Source organism: Falco cherrug, chromosome 7 (genome assembly GCF_023634085.1).
Source record: "Falco cherrug isolate bFalChe1 chromosome 7, bFalChe1.pri, whole genome shotgun sequence".
Lineage (NCBI taxonomy): Eukaryota > Metazoa > Chordata > Aves > Falconiformes > Falconidae > Falco > Falco cherrug.
In genome coordinates, this window is record NC_073703.1 from 36,929,046 (window position 1) to 36,955,752 (window position 26,707).

The following is a 26,707-nucleotide window of genomic DNA, read 5'->3' on the forward strand; positions in this document are numbered from 1 at the left end:
TTTTGTACTTGAGAGCCGAGAGATGTAACAATCTGGGAACTTTTCCTCAAATGCAGTAGCTTCGAAGTAAGGTATTCTTAGCTTCTGTTGTGATACTTTAAATAGTTTAAATAGTTTGTCATGTGTTCATTGATAAATATCATTCCCGTCTCAGTAATGATGATACCAGAAATATTCAACAGAAAGTTACCTGGTACACTCCGAGAGAATACGGACAGGGAACATCAGCCCCGCTGGCCTGCTATAGGCAACAGTCTTCTCATTACCGCTGCTCTCCTCTACTACAGCAGCTCAACCTGACATACAACCTCTACTCCTAAGAGCAGCTGCTCAACTTTTCTATTAGAAATGACATTTTAAGTCCATAATCATGTTGGGCTACACGGTCTTCAATACCATACAGAAACCTGGTCTTCACTTCAAAGAGGCTATGAACAAAACCTAAGATTGCCATCTGCAATGCGAACGATTAGCTCAAGGAGGCAAGATGCAGAGACTTTAAGCTGGTAAGTAGCAAGTGACTACAACTCATCCCATCCTCAACCAGCAGAGCTTTAAATTCAGCAGGAAGATAAACACTCTGAAACAGCTTTCTGAAGTTTTCAGAGCTTTCCACTGGGCTCACATACTTCTGCACCACAACAAAACAAGACCTGAAGTTGGTATGACTGGCAGATGCGTTACGAGAATGGACTGAGTGAAGTATCAAGGAAATGAGTGAGGTAGCTGGGATAAGGAGCTTCTGTTCAGTTTGGTGAAAGAATAAATAGTAAGTGAAGGAACTTCAGTCACCAGTCAGAAAGACAAGCCAAGATTATCTTGGTAGCCATATTGTGAATAAGTTTGAAGGGACAAAATTATAGGCATAGGCCACAAAGGAGTGAAAAAACTGAGGCAATGAAGGAATGTGCATTAAGGTCTGAAAAAGAGCTTCAGCAATACAGGTACAGGAAAAGTTTATTAGGAAAAAAATTGCAGCTTAAGGCTTTAGTTTAAAGAAAAAAGGAAAAAAAAAATAAGACGAAAGAAACAATTCAATTGGCTAACTTGAGAATAACCAACTACCACCTGGAAACAACCGAATCTGTCATGTAGTATACTTGGTTTGGGGAATAAGCAAATATCATTAATTCTAACACAGCTAGAAGGAATACCACTGTTGATACAGATTGATTTAGGCAGGCAGCCACGAGCTGCATAGCAACACTCCCCTCAGCCTTTCAAATCCCTATTGTCTTCTACATCAACAGAATTAAAGAAAAAAAGGAAGAGTAACAAGTTAGACTGCATTAAAGCTACTGCATTTTAAGTTCAACATAACCTTCTGTGTTTAACAGGTTAAGGTACCTCACATATCACATACCATTAAGTACTATCCTGATAGCTTTATCACAGGTGATAGTCAAAACAGAGCTTTGGGCTACCTGAATCATACTAACAGGACAGGTGGTGAATTTATTACCTCTAGTACTAGTGCTAAATCTGCTGAAAGTAGTAAACACTCATTTAGACCATCTTCTGCCTACAAAGACAAGTTTATTCTCAAACACTATGTAAACTATAAATATATTCAAAACCTAAAAGGCACCTTCATCTTGAAGCTAACAAACTGGCTCAAACATCAGTGCTCACTAATGCTTCTATGAAATGGCTTTTAGATACAAGCCAGAACTTCCAAACATGTCCAGGACAAGCTTGAATACTATAACTGACTTTTTTCTTTTTTTAAATAAATAAAATATAAAAATATAAGTTTGGGGATTGGTTGTAACTGCCAGTAAGACCAGCATAGGAAATAAGTACCTGTCATTTAACTCTAGCCTACTGTGCACATAGTTTTGGTAGCACCGAGCAAATCCTTATGTCAGCTTTGTAGAAAATAGATAAACTCATTTCATTTCTACCAAACTGTCAAAGGATGTATTCCCACCACAGTGAAGTAATGCTGGTCGATAGCACAGAGAAAACACGATACTGTCAAATGGAAGTGGCTTCGGTGCTTCCATCATTTGTGGACTACCACAAGAACTACTCAAGCCTGCAATGCAGATTTACACTGTAGAGACTAGACAGTAAACAAGATTAAGGCATGTAAACACGCATCGGATCTTTTTGTATTTCAGCCAAAGTCTTTCTCAAAGCAACTTATAGTTCAGCTACAAGAGTGGGAACTGCTCTGAGATATGAAACTCCTGCTGTTTATAGTACCTCTACTACTGCTCTTTGTAATACACTATTATCGAACAAGATTAGACCACAGCCGAACATACACAACTAAATTGTTCACATCCAGACTGGCGTTCCCAGTGGTGAAGCTGCACCAGTGACAAAGTTTGGGGTTTTTAGGTTTTGGGGGTAGCAGTGCAGGGGGAGGTGTGTTAGGACAATGCTAAAATGAACATTTCAACTACTTACTTATAGGCTTCTACCAGAATACTCTGTGCAACATTAGGAGATTCTCCAGCACTGTTTCCCACTCAGCACAAGCAGAGAGACAGAGCAGGTGGGAAAAGGCTAGGTAAGAAGAAAAATGCCCCTCTTCTGATCGAGATTTAGCTACTTTTAGAAAGCTGAGGAGCAATTAGACAGTTCTAATTATAAAACATCCCCACTGAGAACAATACTTCAATCTTCTTTGCACAAAGACAGAGAAAGCCAACACATCTCTGAGGTGGGAAAGATACACTTGCTCAGTTTGGGAGCTTCATCTGCAAAGCTCTTACAGAAATTTGAAATGTCTTATAAAAGAAAAAAAAAGACAACATAAGACACCCGCAAAGCTTTTTGCTGTTACCCCTCCACAATTCACCTGCTGCTGGATTAAAACACAAAAAGGAGAAAAAATTGAACACATCCCTAAAAGAACATTCACCTTCCGCAAACCACCCAAATTCCCACAGCTTATCCTCTGCAGAACAGTCACAAATTGTACCAGTTACCAGATTTCTTTCCTTGTTAGCATCTAGACACTTCAAGAATGCCAATACTACCAGATGACTGGAGCCAGTGGTCTTGTAACTTGGCATTAATCACGCCCATAGTACTCCCTTCTATCCTTCCTTATTGCACAGCAGCAGAAAAAGCAGGAGGAGAGTTTCTTTCAGGAGTATCACTTGGCCAAGACCTCATAAGCCTTCAGCTTTTCCTATGCAGCATTCAGCTTGATCTCCTAGTCTTCCCCGAGCAAGCTTTTAGCAACCCTTGATGCAGACAGCTTCTGATGTAACATCCTGACCACAACAATTGGTATTTTTACCCTTTTTAGTATTTTGACCACAATACATTAGTTAAATAGGGGCTTAAATGTTTTCTTCTTCATTTGGAACCAGAAGTCTCAAACAACTGACTGCAGAGCATATGCAGCAACATCTAGATTCGTAGACCCTTCTTCCATCAGTTAACTGTTGTTAACACTAGTTACAGTATTACCCAAACCAAAAAGTCCAAATTTTTAATCTTAAACACCAAATGATTCCTTCATGAATAACAATTTTTGTAGGTATTCCAGGCCAATGAAACAGCTGAAAAACGAAGGTAGTGACTGAGTGATAAGCTATACAGGCAAACGGAGCTATCTACAGAACTTTTGAGAATCTAGAGTCTTTAATATCACGAATACATTGCATGCAATAATGTTAAGATTTCTACTTACTTCCTCATTAAATAATTTGCTAGTTTCTTTTTTAATAGGGTCTATAAGTTGGACCTGGCCTGCAGAGAAGCCCACTAGAAGAGACACGCTTTCTGCTGTGGCCGTTAAGTGATTGAAGTCATGGCATGTAGGTTGTGTTCCTTTGTATATCCTTTTGTCTATTGGTTTACTCAAGTCCGCAGCCTGCAAAGAGAGCAAACAGAATTAAGACAGTTTATCACAATGTGTGCAAATAACCAGTTCTATTTGCAAATAATGTTTATACTAAGCAACAATTTATGGCAGTCACAAAGCCCTACTTGAAAAAGCAGCTTTGTATTTATCAAAGACATCCAAGATGCTGTCAAAAAGTTTATCTTTTCATATAATGCAATACTCATGCTTTTTAATTTTGCTAAACACTACACCTACCCTAGCCTTTGCAACTACATCGTGTGAAAAATCAATGACAACCATTCAGTAACACAAAGGCTCCAGTGAGTCAAGATCAACCTATTCCCGTAAGGCTTCTCCTACCAGAAGAGGCATTCCACCTCAAGAGACTAGACACCTTCTACTTTCCCAGCAGCTGCTTTCTCACTATTGAATACAACCAATCTGAATTAAAAATAGCACATTCTCAATCACCTAATTCTTGTACTATGTCTATCCTTTTATAACAGGCAAATGTTCAGTATTGGTCTCAATTTAAAAAAAATGATCAGTTGGATCCTAGAAGAGCATTTTCTAGGAACACTGACTCAAGATGCTGATATTGTGATTATAAGAAATGCATTTTAAGCCATTAAGCTACAATGTAACTGTGCTTCTGACACTAAACACAGAATTCAAATATAGCTCAAACAAAGCAAGTGCTAACAAAACTGAGGAACTTCAATAAAAACAACTGAAGATCTGGCACTGACGTGTCATAAGAATCAAAAGGAACAGAAAAGCAATTTAAAATGCTCTCTCAGTTGTGTAACCCATGTTTATCCCCATATCACTTCTGAACAGACAACCTTATCTTTCATCCAGAGATGAAAACCCACACATTTAATATGCAAGATCATACATCAGGTTCAACCTTTGAGGTTTTTTGTTGGTTTTGTTTAGTTGTGGGGGTTTTTTTAAACTCCCTACTTACCAGGTTCAGAGTCTGTAATTAGAAAGCTACAGATACTCAACAATATTACAGACCCGAGATGCAGCTGTGATTTTGGACTCTGATACTGAAAAGGTATATATCAAAACCAGAATTTTTAGTCAATTTGGCCAGCAATACAAAAAATAAAACTTCTTTGAGAAAGAGGGCAAGCCACACATAAAAGAAAATTGCTCCAGTGTATTAAACCTTCAAGGATGAGGTCCAAAGAGCTGCAAACCCTTGGTGTGCATGGAGCTGCACAGACAAAAACTAGAACTGTCAGCAAGGAAAAAATCGTAACTAGCTACACAGTGAATCATGTCAGGTGAGCCATTTCCAAGGCAAATTTAACTACAAGATACACATGATAAGCATATATACATAAGAGTATTCAAGTTGCACTTATGTTTTGCAGCATACATTATAAACCAGTTTAATCAAGTATGCGGCCTCCTGGCTGAAAACTCCAAAATGAGATTATGTATTCCAATTTCTAAAGTCAGCAGATTAAAAAGTTATTCTCCAGAGCCCAGAGATCCATTATAAGCTAAAAAAAGAGTATTAGCAATACCTCTTCAAGGAGAGCTTAAATAGAATACTAGCTCTACTGGGAGATCATAGGGTAAGGCGCATGCCTACCAAGGAACATTCACAGACAGATGTAAATCTGTAATTCCAAGCTGAAAGATCAAATCCCAGAGGCCACGAAGTTATCTCTTACATTGTGCAAATTTCCCTTGTCCTGTATCACTACAAAATACGCAATATCAAGAGATAATAAGTCTCAAAACTGAGACAGCATTCCGATCCAAAAGACCGTTCTACAGAAACATACAGATGCATCCTTCCACACCTGAAAGAAATGCAGAGTTAACAAGGTTAAACTATGAGACTCAAGGTTGTGTCCTCTGGACAAAAGTTCCAGCAGGACCCAATGCCTAAGATGACAGATCCCTTTTAAATTAAACAGAACTCAGCCTGAATCATGGTGAATGATCACAGAACCACAGACACCCTACCCAGCAGAAAACACAGGTATTCCCAGGTTGTTGTTGTTGTTCTGAATTCTCGCTACCCTTTTAAGCGGCAAACAATCAATAGGTAGCTATTTTCAGACTGGAACTGTAGCTTGCTCTTTTGTCTGGTTTAGGTTTTGTATCACTAGCTTTGGTTTTGTTGTCCAACAAATTTGGTGTGACTGAAGTTCCCCATCTTCCGAAATTATGTGATAACAAAGCTAGCGAGACAGAAAATTCTGATAAATCTAAGCACAGACTTCACTGTGCTTGTTCTAGCTGTTCTCTGGGAACCAGATGGCAGTGACAATCTGTCTGAATTTAAATGGAGTAAAATAACTAATTCAACCCAGAATTAACCATGCTTCTACTGACAGGGATGCCCCGCCTGTTATTTACATGCGGCTAATGTCTTCAGTTACAACATAGGTGTCTCATGGAGATGTCAAATCTACAAGCACAAAAGTACTCCTTTTGTCTTGATCTCTCTCTTAATAGAAAGACAAGAGTAGAATAAGTGACCGTAAGAACTAGGAGACATTTTCTTTATTTCTGCACAGTTGAAGGTTGCTATTGGATGTTGGTAATAACAAGAAAAGCACTTAATCATAAAACTCAAACATGCCTGGGACTCAGCATTTCATTAGCTTATGACTGAGTCCATTTGCTATAGCCATTTTGTGGAAAATCTGATTCTCGGAAAAAAAGCTTTTACATGAGATCTGAGCCCGTAACTGTCAAATCCTAGGCTATGACACTATTCACTGAACAAGGTGATGTGAACTGTCTCCCTCTCAGAAGAATGGTGATGTACTTTGGAAGAGAACAGAAAGATCTTGGGATTACACGTTACCAAACACGGAGGTTAAAAGCACAGCATCAGGCACCCTCACCTCTGCTTGAGCTGGTGGCAAGCTATTTGCATGCTTTCTGTCTTACTTCCTTTAAGATTTTCTTCTGAAAAACATTCAGCACAATTCCAGTCTGTCTACTTTGAGACGCTTACTGTGTTGTGGGTGATTCATGATGACAGCAAGACTTCTTAATCACAACTGAAAGAAGGCTGGGGCATCTAATGCAAGGCTAAGATCAATACCACCCTCCAAATAAAAATCTGTGCAATCCATTGAAGTACATCTTAGCTCATCAAGACTCTAGTATTAGCACTTCGGCTAACTGGTAACCTGCATTAGAAGTCTGCTCCTTTCAACCTACAGCGGTATTTCAAGTATCCCTTGGGCAAAGGAACAAGGAATAATGGTTATCGGGCGACAAGAACAAGAGGAATCTCACACACCACCTGTCCGAAGTCTGTAATACAACTGAACAAAATAGGTGTACCTTGGGCATCAACAGCTTCCGAGTCCTTTCTTAACAGATTAAAACTCTCTAGAGAACGAACTTACAGAAGAAAAATTTATCAACTTTGCCATTTAGTTCTTCATGATGAATTCATACTCCAGAAATAAAATGTGAACCACGTAACTGTTCCGGGGGACCTCCTAGTCTCATTTGGTTAACTCTCACAGCATGCTTTAGAAAAAATAATGTAACAGTCCAGCAGTTGCCCATTCACCCTGAATTCATCACTGCAGAAAGGCAGTCAAATGGCACATCTTAACCACAGCTTTAAGTACCTAAACACTTGGATGAAAAGGGGTTAGGACGGACTGACCAGTTACCTCAGTCTGAAGCAAATATTTACATTTTCAGATTCTGATGTTTGAAATGTCTAATTAGGATGGGCATCAATAACCTTGGGTCTGTAGCTGCATGTAATTCTAAGGTCAATGCCAGATTAGCATCTGTCCAAGATTCATTCTTTTTATGTACTATTGATCTGGGACTTAGAGCTTTCATACTAAAGATTTCCTAAACAGTGAATCACATTATTTCAAGTCAGCATTTAATCATGCTCCTTGACAGATGTGACTTCTTCCTGTAGCTTTGCTTTTCCCTAACTTAATTCGCAGCTTTCTACAAATTTTAATTGAATGAAATGTATCATAGATGCTACATTTCTTTCCAAGCTAAAAAAAACCACCTATGAGATCACAAAGGAAAGGAGTAATTTCTTAACTTATCTCAGATAATTTCAACTGCATCATCAAAATGCTTCCTTTAGATACTCAAGAGTATTTAGTATCACGTTTGCCCAGAGACTGGCTTTCAATGGGTCATAGCTATAAGTGAGCTCGAGACAGAATATCAGTTCTTTAAGCCTGGAAGTGAGGGCAAACATTTAATAAAAATTTTATTTCCAAAAATCCTCTTAAGAAAATCTCTCTTGTCCAGAGAATTAATTGATCTTGAACAGCAGATTACAGACTGGCTACGTATGTAGAGCTGTATCGCAAAATAAAAGAGAAGACACAGAGAACCAAGATATTACAACTTTGAAAGCAATTCCCTCAGCATTTCTGGAGCTTGGAATTCACAACTTGTAACCTGTAGCTTGGTATCTCTTCAATACCTTGTTGTCCATGAATTTCATGGTCCCTGGTCTATGAACAGAACAATCTGAGAAAGCTGTGTTTGTTATAATGCTATACAAGTAACATGAGAAATTGGCTCTTAAAATTATTATTAGGTGAACTTTACTGAACTTCACAGATGTTCTTTAAAACCTAGCTGATAAAAAGCAGCAAGGTAACCCTTGCTGCAGCACTTTGCCTTACAGTATCCCCTAGGGAACAGGGTTAGGGTCTTCCGGGACAGACTTGCTCACCGTATGAGCAAGGACAAGGAAAACTAAACCAGCTTGTTTATTCTTCCTCCGTGTCTGTGCTGGTCTCCCTCTCCTTCCATCAGAGCAAGCTGAAAGACAGAAGAAGTTGAGGAACGTGGCAAGAAAGCAGAGTTATCTTAGTCGCTTTTGTAGACTTTTCTGACAAACCGCTCACTGCTTCTGTCCACAAGTGTTTGTGTCAGAAATACTAGCTTCAATATTTCACGCTGGAAATCTTACTAGTATAGTAACTAGCACTCTAGTTATTATCAAAGGAGTAGGTTTCCAGGTATTTTTTTTAGAGCCCAAATACAGCTCACAGTATTAGCAACAGAATCATCTGTAGTTAACTTCACTGCTGCTTTAGGCTGGTCTGATCTCATAGCCGACCCTGCTTTGGGCAGGAGATTAGCAAATTGGAAAGGACCTCTGAGAGTCTATGAACCTGAGATACTAAGCTTACGATCAACCAAAGCAGCAGCAGCATGGGCCACTCTGCTTAACAGGTCTGGTCTATGTCTTAAAGGAACTTCATGCAAGAAGAAAACTACAGGAACAAGTTAGTTGCTTTTCCCTATAAAGAACGCTGATGTAGAACAAAAGTTCTGCTTCAGTTATGAGATACACAACAGAAAGTCCAGGCAACATTTCCTGCAACTATAAAGCCCTAATAAAACACTCCTCAGTGCAGCTGACAGTGCCATACCCAATCAGTAGTAAACTGGCTTCTACAACTGTAACCGCACGTAAGCTGCCGGACTGCTGACTAAGGACCTTACTTGGCTTTCTTGGTAGCAAGTTTACAGTCCAGCAAGAACTCACATCAGTTGCAGGGTCTCTTCAGACCCAATAGCATGAACCTTTCAGGTAGCGTTCAAGTGCACACACACTCAGGGCCACTTCACAAACCCCCAGAAAACTTGAACACTAGTTTGAAAGCCCCTGTGAAAACTTACAAACTAAAAAAAATAAACAACCAACAAAAACAAGGGATAAAGTCTCTTTAGCATTCCATAAAAAGCCAGCAGACAATCACCATTTGTAAAGTTGCCCTATTTATACACAGCTACAATAGGTTTTTAAAATACAAGGACAGTTTCTTAAATAAGCAAGAGCTGCTTTTTCTATACCCAAGTGGTGTACTTAGCTTTAACGGTTGTCATAGGTGTTTTGTGTGTACACACAAACTAGTTTTAAGTGTCTCCTCAGCCTTGCAAAGCCATAATTGCTAGGGGACTTTTTAGGTCTTTATTTTGCAACATTGCATTAAATGCACCTGCTTTATATTAAACTCACATTTGTAAACCTCAGAAAAACTGTATTTCATTTTTAGTTTTGTTTTTAATGTTTGGATGATCTTTCAACTCTTTGAATTGAAGCATCAATAGCTTAACACTCACAACACCACAACTGGCGCTGGATTTGCTGTCAATTAACATAGGGACAAGTATGAACTAACACTAAAAACGAGCACAGACATTCACTTTCCCTTATTCCTCTCTAATTGAAAGCAAGAAAACCCATGAGAAAAGGATGAAAGTTGCACTGGACAACATGAATTTTGAAAACTAAAAACTAAGAAATTGGGACAGAAACAATCAGCAGGCAGGAGAAAAGAATCTGCTACTTACAACATACTGACTCAAAGACTTTCCATTAAGGTATCTCTCTATAGCTTCCTTTTTCAAGAAAGTCTCCAGAAAGCTGAGCTGCCAATTCGTGCCACTTTACTTTCGTAAGTCTTAAGATCCTGATCATCAAGACACAATCATTATTAATTTGGCTTCAGTGGCATATCTTCTGATGTACTTTTTCTAATACATAAATATTCTGAATGATCTCACAAAGTTTAAAATAATCTGCATTTATACCTGCTCCCAACAAAAGCATTTCAAGATTTATTTCCACTCAACAGAACATTTACTCTCCTGAATAACACTGTTCCTCATAAATGGGTTCCTGTATCTTTGCGGTAGGTTTTTTATAAGTTACAAAGCACTTGATTAAATGCTGAACAGGAACACTTAAGGCATGTGACAGAGTTTCTAGGATACTGTGTAAGAACAGCTCTGTTAGTAAAACAGGGACACCAAGTAATTTTATTTAACCTCATTTTTTCAAGTGTTCCACACAATTCATCCATAACAAAGTCTTGAAGATCAATTTTGTACAGAGCTGCTTGTAAATTTGGGAAGCTACTTGATACTCTTCTCCCTTCTAGATTTAACTTCCACTAGGGGCCATACAAGACATACATGGCTTTTGAAAGAAGAAAAGCATTACTTAACAAGATTTCAGCGTGTATTCCTACAGCAGACAACTACAACCACACTAAGATAAAAGCTCTAGTCCAGACAACTGGACATAAATCCGTATTTAGGCAAAGATCCATTTAGTTTTCTGAAGCATCTGATAAAATAATCATATTCTGTTTCCAGAAGAATTATTCTAAGCACTCAAACAGAGCAAAGAACACGCACTGGTTTGAAATAAACCTACACGATACTAACTCAACCAATAGTTACGTAATTGGCAAGATCAAGAAAGTGGATGTGAACACCGTAAAGAACACACATATGGGACTTCGATTTACAACTTACCGTAACAACATTAACTCCATTTCAGTAAGGTTATAAACCAAAATATTTATCTGGTTACAGAATAGATCAGCACATCCTATAGGAAGTAATCTAAGGCAAAAGCATGAGTCTACCAATAACCCTATGAAAAGTAACATTTTTATTTAAAAAAAAAAAAAAAAAAAAGAAAAGAGAGAGAGTTCAAAAACCCAGAACAGCAGACTCTCCAAAAAAGAAAAATCTTTTTTATTTGCAAATCCCCATTCACTTCACAGGTGCACACAGAATTAACTTACCCTTTGTTTCTCCAAGACTGGGCAAAGGGCATTGAAGTAGGACAGGAATGTTAACACATTTGAAGTACTGTAGGCCAGGGAGGCTGAGGGAAATTGAAACAAGGTTTTGAACACACACTTACAAAAAATACCTCCTCTGTCTTCTGAGCAGAGAACGCTGCTGCTGCCTCCATCTGTCACAACCCAACAGAGGTCTCAAGTTACTAAAATTGTTCCTTTAGAAACTTAAAGCATTTTCAATTAAACACGTGACTCGCTTGGTAAAATTTACACCCATGCTGACAATGCTCCTTTTTGAGTGGAAGGCCAAAACATACAACTTGCCACACTGCTGTTCAAACAGCCGGGTCAGACCCAAAAGTGTTCTAATGAACTGACCACAACCCTCAGTGCAGCTGTCCGGAGCAAGTCCTGGTCAGTCCTAGAATCACAGAACTGGGTTGGAAGGGACCTTAAAGATCATCTAGTTGCACACCCCCCGGCCACAGGAAGGGACACCTTCCACTAGCCCAGGTTGCTCAGAGCCCTGTCCAGCCTGGCCTAAAAGGTGGGCGAGCTCAGCGTCTCCGAAAGAAACAGAACAGCCTGCTCATTCCAGCAAGCAGACTGCAAGCACTCCAAGTAACTTCAGCTGCACTGTAACCAAATCACTGAGACTTCAGGGAAATGACATGACATTGTAACTCAACTTTCCAAAGTTGTTTGTTCCTACACATTTAACAAAGTTTAACATTTAACAGAAGAAAACCTGTCCCTTTCCTCCTTAGAAGCAATCCGATCCCTTAAATCTCACTTTGCACAATACTGCTTTACTGCATACAGAAAGAGCACAACAGCTTTACCTTGTTCTTGAGCATCTGAACAATTGCTCAGAAATCCACACTGAAGAACAGCTAACAAAAGCAGTATTTCACACTTCTTTTTGCAAAGTTCATCTTATTGTGGGTGTCAGTTAATGACATGATCAATTCAGATAAAAATTGAGACTATGACTTCAGTGTTATGTGTTTGGCCACTCTAAATCTGTAAACAAGCTGGTTAAGCTCAAATAACTCTGAACATAGTCACTATATCACGCACTCCCAACAGACATGAACTGAATTAGATAGTCTATTTTGGTTTCAGCAATTAGTTGCCCTTTTTTTTTTCCTAATAGGAAGAAGGGAAAAGGCAGCATGATATCAGTATTACTCTCCTCAGTGGCTGGTCTACAGAATTTTGGCTCAACTGTAGCTCAGCCTGCTGGATAAAAACCTCTCCAACAGAAAACTAATTCAGAATCACTTATGTTCTGCATGCGATGCAGACACCTTCCTCCTCTTCTCCCCCTACTCAGCTCTTTTTAAGGACATATGTAAAAAAAGAGATTTCACTGTGCAGTTTTAAGTTCAAAACAATGATCTCTCAGGGCTACTAATAAGCGGTGGGTGACAGGTCACGCTTTTATACTGGTCTCTCCCTCACTGTCTTAAAAATTAAGACACACATCTAACAAGTCATAGCACATACATACTTCATAATCATGGACTGCAGAACTGGACCACAATCCAAGACTTATTATTCCAACACCATTTCTTCAGCAGAGGGCAGATACATGCTCAAGAAGTCAGCTGCGTTATCATCCATCCTAAATGTCTTTCAGGAATCCATTTAAATTGCAAATGTGCAAGTTTAATAATCCTTTACAGGATGACTATTTTTTTTTGCTATTATCTACTCCACAGAATTGCGAATGTTGCCAGATTTTGTTTTAACACCCACTTTCTGTTCATTATTTATTTAGATGACTGAAGCAAGACATCCTGATAAAGTTAAATGTGGAAAAAAGTATCAGTTCTGAATTTTGTTCCCCTCTGATTTTCCTGAATACCTTCTTGTTCCCAGGAAGAGACAATGAAGTCTAACATTCCTTATACACACAGCACTTGTACTGCTTACTAGAATAAGCAGTTCCATCCTTCTCAGTACTTCCACAGAAGTTTTCAGCTATCACTATTTTCACCATTTCTCTGAATCTCTTAATAGTATTTTTTTTTTCTTATGGAAACACTGATAGTGGAATCTACTAGTTTAGATAATGCAATATGATTTACTCCATTCTTGTTTCTAATATTCTTCCCCATTCCATTTCTTACAATACAGAAAAATTAGAACTCAAGTATTGATCGATTAATCCCCTCTTCCTTTTGTCTAGTGGTTCCAAACTGACTCAAGCTTCCTCTTCCAGCGTGTGCCACCAAAAGATTAGTGGAAACAAACACTCCTGCTTATTAACCTAGCATAACTGCATCTCCTGAGTTCCTTAAAATTGTCTCTTGCCAGTTACTTAGTCAAATTAGTCCACTTTCAATTTCTTCTGCTTTTCTCCTTTATTTCCTTTCCTGAAGTTATGAATCTACCGCAGAACTATAAATTACCATGTTAAACTTAGTGGGATGAAAGCTATTTAAAGTTTTATTTACTGTGGCTAATCAACGGCACAGTTCATCTCTTCCTGTGGCCTCCAATTTCTTACTGTCCTTTCAGTTAAACCCTAGTATAATCTTCCATATGTTTTCACATTCTACTTTTAATTATAAAGTGATCAGTAAGTCCTTTTTAAAGAGGTCAGCAAAAAGCACAGACCAACCTGTAATTCAATATAAGTTACCACTTGTAACAAATCTGCAGCCCAGCCTCTTTACACTTCAAACTCATGAGAACTCCTGAACACCAATACTAAACTGTTTGTTTCATCACGTCCAACATTTCACATTCCAGCAACACCACTTCCAGGTTACCAAAGCATCGAGCCTTCCTTCCCAAGACACCATGTGCTCTAAAGGTACAGGCAAATCAATCCTAGTTTCTCAATAACCTAAACTGCTTTCCCTTAGCCTCTAACTATCTATCAATCCCCAAGCCAGATTACGTAAACCATAAAGAGATGAGGTTGAGTCACATGTTCAGGTAGGTGCACACAATCTCAATGTCCAACTCTAGCCTCAATCTTCAGGAAGTTTCTAGAAGTAGTGTCTCTCTCAAGCCACAGATTGGCCTTTCTGTAACAGCTTCCCCTTTGGGGGATGAGATTTGGGAAAAGATGCATGTAAAGATATGTAGTAATTTACATGCAGAAAGAGAAAAATAACTGCATGATTTGCATGTGACCACACCTATGGAGAACTGTACAGCAAGTCACAGGCACCAGGATCAGATTTTGCCACAGTATACTGCCATCACTGCAACATGAAATACTGTGGTCACAGACAACTCAAAGGCAGCTGATAAAACAGGGAACCTATTAAACAGAAACCTACACCATTAAAACACCAACATATAGATCTTTGTTACAGTTAGCAAACCTTAAGACTAACAACTGCGGGAAAGTGAATTAAATACTGCAAGATCTTTAACATAGAACAATAAAAGTACATACACATAATGATGAACATAGACAAATCATTAAAATATACTTATATACATACACACACACCTTGTCCTGGTCACTTCTGTTAAACTAGACATTGCACACTAAAAATGTGTCATCCTTGATTGGAGTACTTAATTTATCTGCCTCCAAGAGGCTGTTCTATTCACTCAATGCCCTTACAGTTAGAGGGCAAGCCAACAAAGAATTTTTCTCTTCCCTGCTAGTGAATATTGCCTGCTTCGTGTAAAACTCTAAACTGACAATTAAGACCTGCTTGACAAAATACCATTTTAAAACAGTATTCTTTGGAAAACAGACCCTAATAAATTATAAACAACTACAGTTGCTCTCCAAAGTGATTTCAGTTTCCAAGTTTTCCTTTGTGTATCTTAGTTTCCAAACTTTGGCATGAATTTCCTACTGTGTTTGCCATGGTAACCAAGGAGCCTGAGCGTCTACTTGAAATTCTGTTTAACTGTTTAGTGCTGCATATTGATCAAGACACATTAACATCCTAATGTATTCCAGAGAGTGAATCCAGCAATTCTCATACTGAATGAATCACCTTATTAACTATTACAAACCTCCAAGGGTTTTTGCTGTTCTTTAAGATGGGAGAGTAATGGGGAAACTTCATTGCCCAAGATGCGCATAAATAGCTACCAAATAAAGAGAATGCACTCAGATCAGGGTATATTCAATATAAAAGGAGCTACATTAGAACAGCAGAGAGTCTCTATTTGACACTACCTTTTCTCCTGTGAATCAAGACTTGGCATTCATGACAGAAAGGAAAATCTGTTCCAAGAGTGTATTTGAATGAGAAAGACAGTTTCTGTACATTAAAGCTTGTACCCTAGTTGAAAACTCTTCTGCTGCAAGAGGGGCCAGGTAACCAGCTAACTTAAAGTTCTAGGATTAACATTAGCAGGGCAAAGCCAAGCCAAAAATGCTAGGTTCTTTTAATTTCCATTTTGAAGAAAGACCTTTCATCAAACATTTATCTCAAATACAGGATCATGAATAAGAAAACATCTGTTTTAAGCACATGGAATCTTTCCTAACTCCCAGAAAACACAACAGATACCTCAGCACACTAAAATTCTATATAAAATCAAGTAAAAAACAGATTAGGAAAACCTGAAACAAAAGACGACTACTGTTTGGTTTTTTTCAGTCTCAGCACCCCATATGATTAAAAAATGAAAAGTAGCAAGGGTTTGCTGGTCACCTCTTCTTACAACAAATTAATGCACCCACTATTAGCTAATTTTACTATTCATGAAAGTCTCATCTCAATTCTGCTCATGGTTAAAGACAGGATGAAATAGTTCTGACCTTCCATGCCTGCTATATAAATGCAGGCTTACAATACAAAGAACCATCTCTAAGAATACCTAAACCACAAAATAACATGCCCAAAGCTTCCCTGCAAAACTACTGAGATACTGTTATCATAAAACACTGCAGGCATGGAAAGAGCCTGCTAAGTCAGCTATACTTCCATTCTCTCAATGGACTTCACTGCCTCCAGCTCCTCAGTATCTTACACTTCCTTTCCTGGATCTAGAAGTCAGTAAGGTTGCCTCACTGGGTACCACACAGGTAGTTGGATTTGTATTGCTATAAATACGTTTTCTTCATTCCGTTCATCTGGCTCAGCTCTAAGAAGCTTCTGGATGAAACACTCTGCCTTTTCTTAAAATCTATTCCGTACTTCCCATAGAGTCTGTAACCTGCCACACCACAGTATTTTCATTATGCAGTTCAACTGTTAGCAACAGGTTACAGCAGGGCTGGTCAAAGCACAAGATCCTTCTGAATTAATAGTAAATTTTGCATGACTGGCATGCGTTTCATACATCTAGTGTAGGTTTTGTATTATTTATTCTCTTTCTTCTTCCTTTTACCGCTTTAAGAAACAGTGATTGCTTTATTCAGCTAATTAAAATCACACTCTTCTTTCTGCCGTTTTACATTAGACACCATCTTCTCCTAGTAGGAGATGAAACTCACCTTCATCAACATAAGCAACCGGAATTTCATACACTATTAAAGCCATCTTTTCAATGCCTTGTACAATGGCACTAAAGACACTTCCTTTATTTCTATTGGTAAACCTCATTTGATACATGTTTGAATTGCATTCATCTCCTCCTACCTTCAACAGCTGTATCACAAGCTGGCTCAGCTTATAATCAACGTTACACTCTGGTTACCATCTTTCCAAAGTTTTCTGGCTGAAGCAAAAATTCGCTATGTATTTTTTTCAAATAATTTTCACTTCAGTTACTGTTCTGGTATCTGCTTATTTCTCCCTATAAAATACCCGGATTATGAACAGTGGTGCATCCCAACTTTATTATGAGAATTTTGCCATCATGTGCTCTTATGTACTTCTTTCTCCCAACTTCATCAATGAAAATAATTGTTTCCAAAACCACTCCTAGAAGACCTCAACTTGAAGCTCTCTTTTCAGCAGTTACCACAGTCACTGTAATCAATAAAATATGTAAAAAGATAACAAGAACTAAGCATTTTAATTCTCTCCCCATTTCAGAACAGAATTAGTTTAAGGTTCTAGAACTCATTCAGTTAAAATTCTATTATACTAATCTAAAAGTGCCAGTTCATACAAGGACACGAACTTAAGTTACAATTCTCCCTCACTAACACAGTACTACACTAGAAAGGCTGAGCACCTGAACTTCTACTAAAGCTGTCTATAATATACAAGTTATACATGAATGTTTTCCCACTGCAGGGAGACAATGTTTTACTTTAAGGAAAAAAAAAAAACCAAAAAACCGCAGAAGTGTACTACCTCAGAATTTCAGAAGCTAAAACTGAAAGTAACTGTAAGCAGTTGAGAATTCTCAGGTTTTGGTGTGGCGGTGGTGTGTGTGGGCGTTGAGTAACATTCCTGCATGTTTTTCTTCTGCCTAAATACAATCAAGGATAAGCCTTAAGAAAATACTTGCCTGTCATTGGAGTCACAGGCATTCAAAGGGGGTTTAGCAGCAGTTTTCACTGTTAGAAATGGTGAATTAAAAAGCAACTGATTTAAGAATAGTAGAGAACATACCAAATATTCGCAGGCACTGAAAAAAGTTCACGCGGCACTACTACTACAAACTGTCACGTACGGTGTAGAGACGGTATCACCTTCTGTAATGACTGCGATGCACTGAAGCACACATTTTAGTTTGTTAACTTTTGAGGAACTAAGAAAATTACATGTACTGTAATAATTATTCGCTTCCTTAACTACGCTTCATAATTAAGTCCTGCAAGGTACACTTAAGATTTATGCTTAGTTAACTGTAACATCTTTCTCAATAGTTATAACCTAGTAAATTATAACAGATTCATAGCTCTAAACTAAAAAAGTAATAGTTATCTTTCTGATCTCCTTGCTTCTTATCCTCCAGTGGAACCTTTAATTTCCTCCTACTCCTACAGTCTAGTCACACTGTTGCCTTCACTTACAGTCAACACTTTCTCACTTGTTCTTAATGCTGAATGAGGCATGATTCAGATGAGCTGAACAAAGACAAGATACATATGATACATACAATACATACAAGAAAAAAATAAGGAAAATAGGTATATACATATCAAATGGACTCCAAGTAGAACCACACATTCTGGCATAATTGGGCAACCGTTCTCATTCAGTTGACAGGCTTAGTTGGGATACTTATTAAACACTTAGGAAATTACTTTCACTGGGAAAGTGTTTAAATTGGCTCAGCTCTGTAAGCAACACTGGTGAGAAAAATTATACCTGTTAAAGGTGACACTCATTTAAATTAGAGCTGGCAGACTGCTTTTAGATGGCCTCCAAAACATGGAACAAACTGGAAACATTGCATGACTTAATGATAGCATCATCCCCAAGTTGTTCATCTCCTCCCCATGCACACACACAAAAAGTTACCTGACCTGCTGGACTAGTGTTCCAGCCAGTCACACCTTCAAAGCCATTACTTTCACTTTAGCTTTGAATCTTAATTTTTTCTTCTCTAAAATATTAGTATGGTTTTGTTATGATACCAGAAAAATACACTTAAACAATACATGTACGCTTATCAGTGATGTCTGTTGCAGTTGACTGTATATATAGCTTGCCAGAGACAGAACTGCTGCTTTTGGTTTTTTCTTTCAAGTGATCAGACATCCTAAGTATCCTCAAAATGTATCACAAAATTAAGTTCCCTGTTGAAAGACTAAGGCTGCTGTAGCTTCATCACTGAAGTTGTTCGAATTTCATTTCTTATAACTTTAGAAAGATCAAAGTACGGTAACACTCAAAAGTTGGTTTTACAAGTGTATTTTATAGCAAAAAAAACCCAACACCTGCAGTCCCTTGACAATACCCTAATCTTTTCCGATTTTAACAACGAAGCTTGAAGTAGAACATTCTTCTCTTTAAGGGTATTCAGACGTACTGAAACAAATAAAACGTACAGAGATTTTAAACATACAAATCAAAGTCAAGCCAAAAGCCTGACTGACTCAGGGTTTCAGCATTAAGACTAAACTGAATGGATTTACTTGAAATTTGCAAGCTACTATATGATCATTATTATTAAATTATAGCAAGTTCAGTTTCATGTAGACTTGTCAACAGTTAGAAGTATTGCTTCTTTCAAGCAGAATAAATTCATACCACATAATGATATATTCAATATAGCTCCATTATATGAAATAACATACAGGCAAGTAGTAGAACGATGAGTTTCCACCACTCTACCACGCTGGTATTTATCTTTGAAAGTCTCTCCCATCCCCTGTCCAGCACATAAGAGGGAAAGTTATTTCTTGGGGGAAGGAGAGCAGGGAAAGGCAGCAGCAAGTGCTCAGGATTATCTGTTGCTATAACAAGACAATGCTTTAGTCCAACAGTGTAAATTCAATGCTTGCAAGAAAAAAAAAAATCCGTTACAAAAAAGCAGATTAATAATCGTACCCTGCATTGCCCTGTTGCTATAGAAACTTACTTCACTGTAGTGGTTAATTGTTAATCAAATTATTTTTTTTTCATTACAAAGCTTAGTAAAAGTCAAATAAAACGAAGTAATGTCTGTCCCACAAGTCAGGATTATGTCTTTTCTGGCTACTGTTGGATTTTGCAACCCTTACTGGAATGCCAGACATTTTTGATGCAGTGGTTTTATTAAGCCCGTAACTCCATCATGTTGCAGCATGCTAACAAAATATTACTAGAACAAAGCCCTAATTACTTTTGTACTAAAAGTAAGATGAAACTGGCTGTTATTCTAAGAGCCCCAGAACAGTCCTAGTGAAAGTTAGGTGAATAAATTATTGACAAAATGTATAACCTATGCTCCAAAACCAGAATAAGGCTCATTGGTTTATACTTTTTGTGGTTGTATTTAGTAACAGACAGATGAAATAATGTATTTGCCTTAACTCTTGTCCTGGAGTTCTTAATTTGCAATGCATCTTCCTTCTGGGGCTGAGGACATTTCATAATGACCAAAACCAATACGGCAAAGTGTTACAGAACAAGAATAGGAGCACAGGCTACTAAAAAACAAATATCAAGGAGCAAATCCCTAAAACAAATACAACGCAGTGAACTCAAGATTTCACACAATCCCATACCTACAAGGACATCACTATATTAGGTTATCACCTAGTCTGGAAACCAGAATCCTGATTCAGAAGTTTTAGAGCGAAAGGCAGTATGTTCCCAGACACTGGAAGAGGTTTCCCAGGTAAGCTGTGGATGCCCCATCCCTGTGACTGTTCAGGGCCAGGCTGGATGGGGCTTTGAGAAACCTGGTCTAGTGGAAGGTGTCCCTGCCCAAGGTAGGGGTCTGGAACTAGATGACCTTTAAGGTCCCTTCCAACCTAAACCATTCTATGATTCTGTGATTATCAGCACTAGTTTTCCCAATAGCCTTATTTTAGAGTAAGCAAAGTATTAAGATGCTTTAAGTAACAGTATGCTGACAGTTTCACTGGTCCAGATACTGGGGCGGGGGGGGGGGGGGGGGGGGGGGGCGGGGACACCAAACCTTTTGCCTGCTATTAATCACTTTCTTTCAAAATTACCATTAAAGGGCTAAAAGTGTTTCATGTACCAAATGGTCACACTTTTTCTCTTTTCTCAGGCTGATTTTTGTCTCAAGAGTTGGAGAAAGTGCCCACCTCTTGTCACCTACAGATCTTCTTGCAAACAGAAGTGCTGGCCACCTGATTAACTGCCCACACCTCAAGCATTTCACTGGAAGTCCTAACAGAAGCCTGTATGAGGGCACAGAGCTGAAGACAAGACTACTGACTGAACACAGCCCAGCTATTAAATCATCCCTCGCATTGATATGGGCATACGTATACTATGCACGCCAGGGATTTCTGCTGTCAAAAATAATTGTACCTTTAACCAGCACCGATACCAGCAGACTGTTCAAATCTAAATTCTCCTTTATATCAACTTGCACTGGAAGTGCCACAGCTGTAAGACACCTACTCACCAGAGAGAATACAAATAACGAAAGGGTTCCCAAAGCAGCAACTTAACTGTCGAGCACTTTGTTACTCTAACAATAAGGAAAAGTATGAATCATCTTGAGCATCACTAAAGGCAGCTTCATCTAGGCATCTGTTTAAGTTGTTCAGAACAGTTGTTTGCCCCACCTCTCCAATTCAAAAGTGCTACTATGTGCCCATGATTAACATCCCAGTTCAGTCTAGCGCATTTATAGAAGTTGCATTTTGGTTAAAACACAGAACTGCACTTGAACAGTCACTGCATTGGCACAGTCTATTCTGCTAACACTGTTAGAAGCCAGGAACTTCATCTCAAACAGCATCAGAAAACTTTGTTTTTGCTAAGTGTACATGACAGCACTGTTATTCTGTACAGGAGACCACAGTTTCACTGCTGAAGGCAAGAAAGGCAGGCCATCCCCATGTGTTATATTGATGTGAACCTAACTGAACAGTAACCTTTAGAGGGCATGAAGTGTAAGTTCACATTCTGAACTAACAGCAAGGTTTTGCTGCAAGTCCCCTGTTGAGGTATATATCTAATGCTATTAAACAGCAGTAATTTCCCTTGTCAACCCAAGCACCTTTCTTCTACAAGCTCCACCCTGTATTTTTTAAAAGTTGTCTTTGGGACAAAGCTTGTCCTGGATCAATATATCACACTGAACAGGCACACTTCAAAAAAAAAAGTCTTTCGTTGTTTATAAGCAATAGATTAATAATTTGAACTGACAAATACTGACATACACAAGATGGGCTGTAAGGCAGGTAAGAAATACTGCATTCAGCAGTATATAGGGTATCAAACTTCAGAACTGGTACTGCCTAACCATGCAACTATCCCTGCCCTCATAAACTGTTTTTAAAAGATAGACCCTCTTGACACCTTAAGTGCAAACAGGTAGCTATTGAAGGTCTGCGGCCACTGTGGTGGTCTGACCTCGGCTGGACGCATGTGCTCACCAAAGCCATTCTATCACTCCCCTCCTCAGCTAGACAGGGGAGAGAGACTGTAAGGAAAGGCTGGTGGGTCAAGATAAGGACAAGGAGATCAGTCAGCAACTAACATCACAGGCAAAACAGACTCAACTTGCAGAAGTCAATTTATACCATTCAAATCAGAGTAGGATAATGAGAACTAAAACCAAAACTTAAAAACATCTTGCCCTCACTGTTCCCTTCTTCCCAGGCTCAGCTTCACTCCCGATTTCTCTACCACCTCCACACTGAGTGGTGCAGGGGAACAGGGAATGGGGGGTTACAGTCAGTTTACCACACATTGTCTCTTCTACTTCTTCTTCCTCACACTCTTCCCCTGCCCCAGCATGGGATCCCTCCCACAGGAGGCAGTCCTCCATGAACTTCTCCAACATAAGTCCTTCTCACAGGCTGCAGTTCTGCACACACTGCTCCAGCGTGGGTCCCTTCCACGGGGTGCAGTCCCTCAGGAACAGGCTGCTCCAGCCTAGGTCCTCCGTGGGGTCACAGGTCCTGCTGGCAAACCTGCTCCAACCTGGGCTCCGCTCCTCACAGGTCCTGCCAGGAGCCTACTCCAGCACAGGCTTCCCATGAGCCACAGTCTTCTTCAGGTGCATCCAGCTGCTCCAGCGTGGGGTCCTCCACAGGCTGCAGGTGGGTATCTGCTCCACTGTTAACCTTCATGGGCTGCAGGGGAACAGCCTGCCTCACCATGATCTTCTCCATGGGCTGCAGGGAATCTCTGCTATAGTGCCTGGAGCATCTCCCCCTCCTCCTTCACTGACCTTGGTGTCTGCAGAGTTGTTGACCTCTCATATTCTCACTCCTCTCTTCCACTGCAATTTGTTGTGCATTTTTCCCCTTCTTAAATATGTTCTCCCAGAGGCACTACCACCGTCACCAATGGGCTCAGCCTTTGCCAGCAGGCAGGCCGGCATTGGCTTCATCAGACAGGGGAAGCTTCCAGCAGCTTTTCACAGAAGCCACCCCTGTAGCCCCCCTGCTACTAAAACCTTGTCATGCAAACCCAATACACCCACTCTCCTATTAAAAATGAAAAAAACCCCAAACCTCTAGAAATACTTTCATTTAGAAAGAACATCTGGAAAATAAATCCAACTGTTTGCTATATAGATCCTAGTAGGAAAGAAAGGTGAAAATTTGAAGGAAAATGCAGACTAAGCCTCTATCTATGGCTTCTTAATACAGCATTAAAGCTGATTTTTAGAGGTAGTATTTGCCATGCAGACCACTACATTATGCAAATCCAAACATTAAAACTCTAATTTAAATCTTATGAACAGGATTTAGAAAGTAAATCATTGCATAACTATTTTTCTATAATACCGAGAACAGTAACTAATAGAAAACGAGAAAAATGCATACAACAACAACAAAAAACCCTTTACAACAACTTCTGCCAAATTTTCATTTCAGTGAGCACTTCAAACTTGTATGAGGGTCATGCTCCAATATCCACTTCAAATTGAAAGAAACTGTGCAACTTTTGTAGAAGTCTTAGTTAGAACTGTGAGAAAAAAAGAATCCCTAGAAATAAATTGCCACAGTTAAAATATATGACTATGTCTTGCAGAATTACGTATTTGTTATGGTTACATTTTTAAGTCAGGAAGACAAGACATTTATGTTACTCAGATTTACTGAGTTATCCTTGTGACTGCAGGCTAAAGTGTCCTTAAGGCATCATTCCAATAGTTTATTTCACCAGACTCATGGATTTTTAACAGATAGCTTCAATATATATTGGCATCCATTCAGTCTCCTGTTGCACTGCTCCCCCTTTCTTTACTTGAAAGGGAGCATTAAGCCCTCTCAAAGTTTTATGTGGTATCACTTCCCTGACAAAATGTATGTAAACATCCTGTAAGATAAGAATTACTTTTTTGTATTCCTAGGAGACTGGGGATAATAAGTTTGTTCATAACATCCAGTGTTTTCTCCCTACTCCAGGGCACTTTTAAGTTAAAGTTCTTGCTTAGACGAGCATTTAGTGTTAACACAGCACTTCACATTCTCTAGGTGTACAAAAGTAGGCATTACTAAACCAAAAACTCCTTCATACAGCCACCTTCCAATTCCACACAGAGTGAAAAATGAAAATGAGTATTATTTCTTTGACCATTACAGCCACATGAGAACCCTATGATTAACTCATGAAATTAAAGACCAATTATAGTTGGTAAACCAAAACTGAAATCAATTTGCAGAAGGTATCTATTAGACATCTATCATTCCATTATGCACGCTTTATTGAATAATGCAAGAGAGGAATCCCAACACAAGTTATGACACTGCGACTGGGAAGATTTCAATTGTAGCGGCCGGTGGTCCTCCCACAAAGACTACAGGGCCACATCTAGCCTACAAACAGTCTGCAAAACTGAAGCTGGAACACGCAAAAGTAGCTGCTTTATTTTAAGTTACAGGGGGCAGGAAACATAAGGGATGTACGTGCTAGAAGATGGAATGCATATACACTTGGACTTACAAATGGGGGTGAGGTAAGGAAGGAAAAATACTCCATTTCTGAGAAGGACACAATGCAATATTATTACTTTAACTTACAGTATGGCACATTTAATGTTACTGTTTAGTTTCCTTAAGTTTTTTAAGAGGACAGTGGCATTATTAGGCACTATTGGCACTAAATGGCACCACTTTCAAATAGTAATTTGTCCAAGTGTGTCAACTCATAGCCATGACCAACTGGACAGCAAGGAGCCTTAACATATATGTCCTTCAAAAGAAAGTGTTTCAGATGGTTCCCTTTAGGCAAAGAACTACAACAGTACTTCAAACTAGGGCATTAAATTTGATTCTAGAATGTCAAAGGACAACTACTGCTTGCAATCCTCTCACTTAAGAGTTTGAGGCATCTTCAATGTATGTTTTAACTATTAACGGTAACTATTTAACTACTATGCAGACTGTCAGGTGTCAGAGTATAATGCAAACCCCTTGTAATTTAAGGACGTATCACACCACTTTTGTAAATATTATGACAAAGCTGGCCCACAAAACTCACCACAGACACAGAAGTGTTTGTAACGAACGACCATTATGTGCATCTGTGAAGCATGACGACTAAAATGTTGTCCGTTTGCAAAGAGTAACTGCCATAATTCATGTTTTTATACTAAATTAAATTCCCCCAACTGAATTCATGCAAATGCAACATTACTACAAATATACTCCAATACAAAACAAAAAAACAAGTCATACCTGCAGTGGCAAAAAAACCCCAACCAACCAACCCTCACACAAATATTCACTGCATATAAAATACTGCATGCCAATTTGGGGGTTTAGCCAGCATAGCCTAGTATTCACTCTCAAACATGCCAGCCAAACAGGCAGCCATAGATAAATGAACTATTACCTCTGAGAGCAATCCTTCAGGGGATATAATGCAATAGCTTACTCAAGTCAAACAGTTGTGATACAGGCTTGAAGCACAGACTAGAAGTAAAAGCACTACAGACTAATGCCACTGTCTACAGCTCAGAAGTAGCCCCCAGATAATAATCATCTTGCAAGCTCTGTCAAGCACAGATATTTTGTTCTCTTCCACAGCAAGGAACATTTCACAGTGTTAACAGTGTCATTTTAAAGCAGCCTTTTAGTCTTTAAAGCAGCTCTTACGCAAACCAGTTCTAGTAACTCTACATAAGCCTCAAAGTTAAACACTTAAATCTACCCATACTCCTGTAATCTACATTAGGTCTTCACTATTTCCTTCAGAAGTGTCACTGAAAGAAAGGGGTTACAGAAACCCCCACGCTTCAGAAGACTCCACAGAAACATTTTGTAAGGTGTCTTGTCAGACCTTAGTACAGCCCAGCTAGAGTTAAGGAAGAAAACATCTATCTACAACATAAAACTCAAGGGGTAAGTATATCCATCCATTAAACACCTGAAACAAATTTCCAAGAGACTTCCAAATACCTTCACAACCACCGATCAAAAGACAAAGTACTACTGATCTAGCAAGAATAACTCCACGGGACTGGCAAATCCAATACCAACATAAAAACCATTATTTACAAGACAGAGAAGATAAAAAACTCAGCAAGAAATTAAGGGATTTCTAAAAAAAAAAAAAAAAAAAAATCTACATAGGGACAAACCGCAGAGCATCACATCCATCACACCTGAGAAAATGGACTACGCAAATTCCTCCAGCACAGAAAAAGTTTATCTTCCCAGCTGCAGGATGGCATCAGATACCTTTAAGAAAAGTTCTACTGTCTTTACTGCGGTACTTCCATTAGCCACCTTTACCCGTCAACTCTTTAACAATAAGAGTGATGTTTGATTCTGATTTAAATATGTATTTAAATGCAGCAACATTTTGTAGTAGAATTTGACAGTTGTAGT

At 38.9% G+C, this 26,707-nt stretch overlaps 1 protein-coding gene across 10 annotated transcripts in view; it reads right to left on the reverse strand.

The window, feature by feature from the left end:
• WDR20 (WD repeat domain 20) overlaps positions 1-26,707 on the reverse strand; it is a 48,160-nt gene that overhangs the window by 14,872 nt on the left and 6,581 nt on the right. For all 10 annotated transcript variants that reach the window (XR_008733081.1, XR_001334552.3, XR_003559505.2 and 7 more), the window contains exon 2: positions 3,653-3,835. Coding sequence is in view for 5 of the 10 variants with exons in the window: in XM_027803528.2 (XP_027659329.2) it covers positions 3,653-3,835 (183 nt within the window). In the remaining 5 variants the exon portion in view is untranslated. The remainder of the gene's footprint in view (positions 1-3,652; positions 3,836-26,707) is intronic.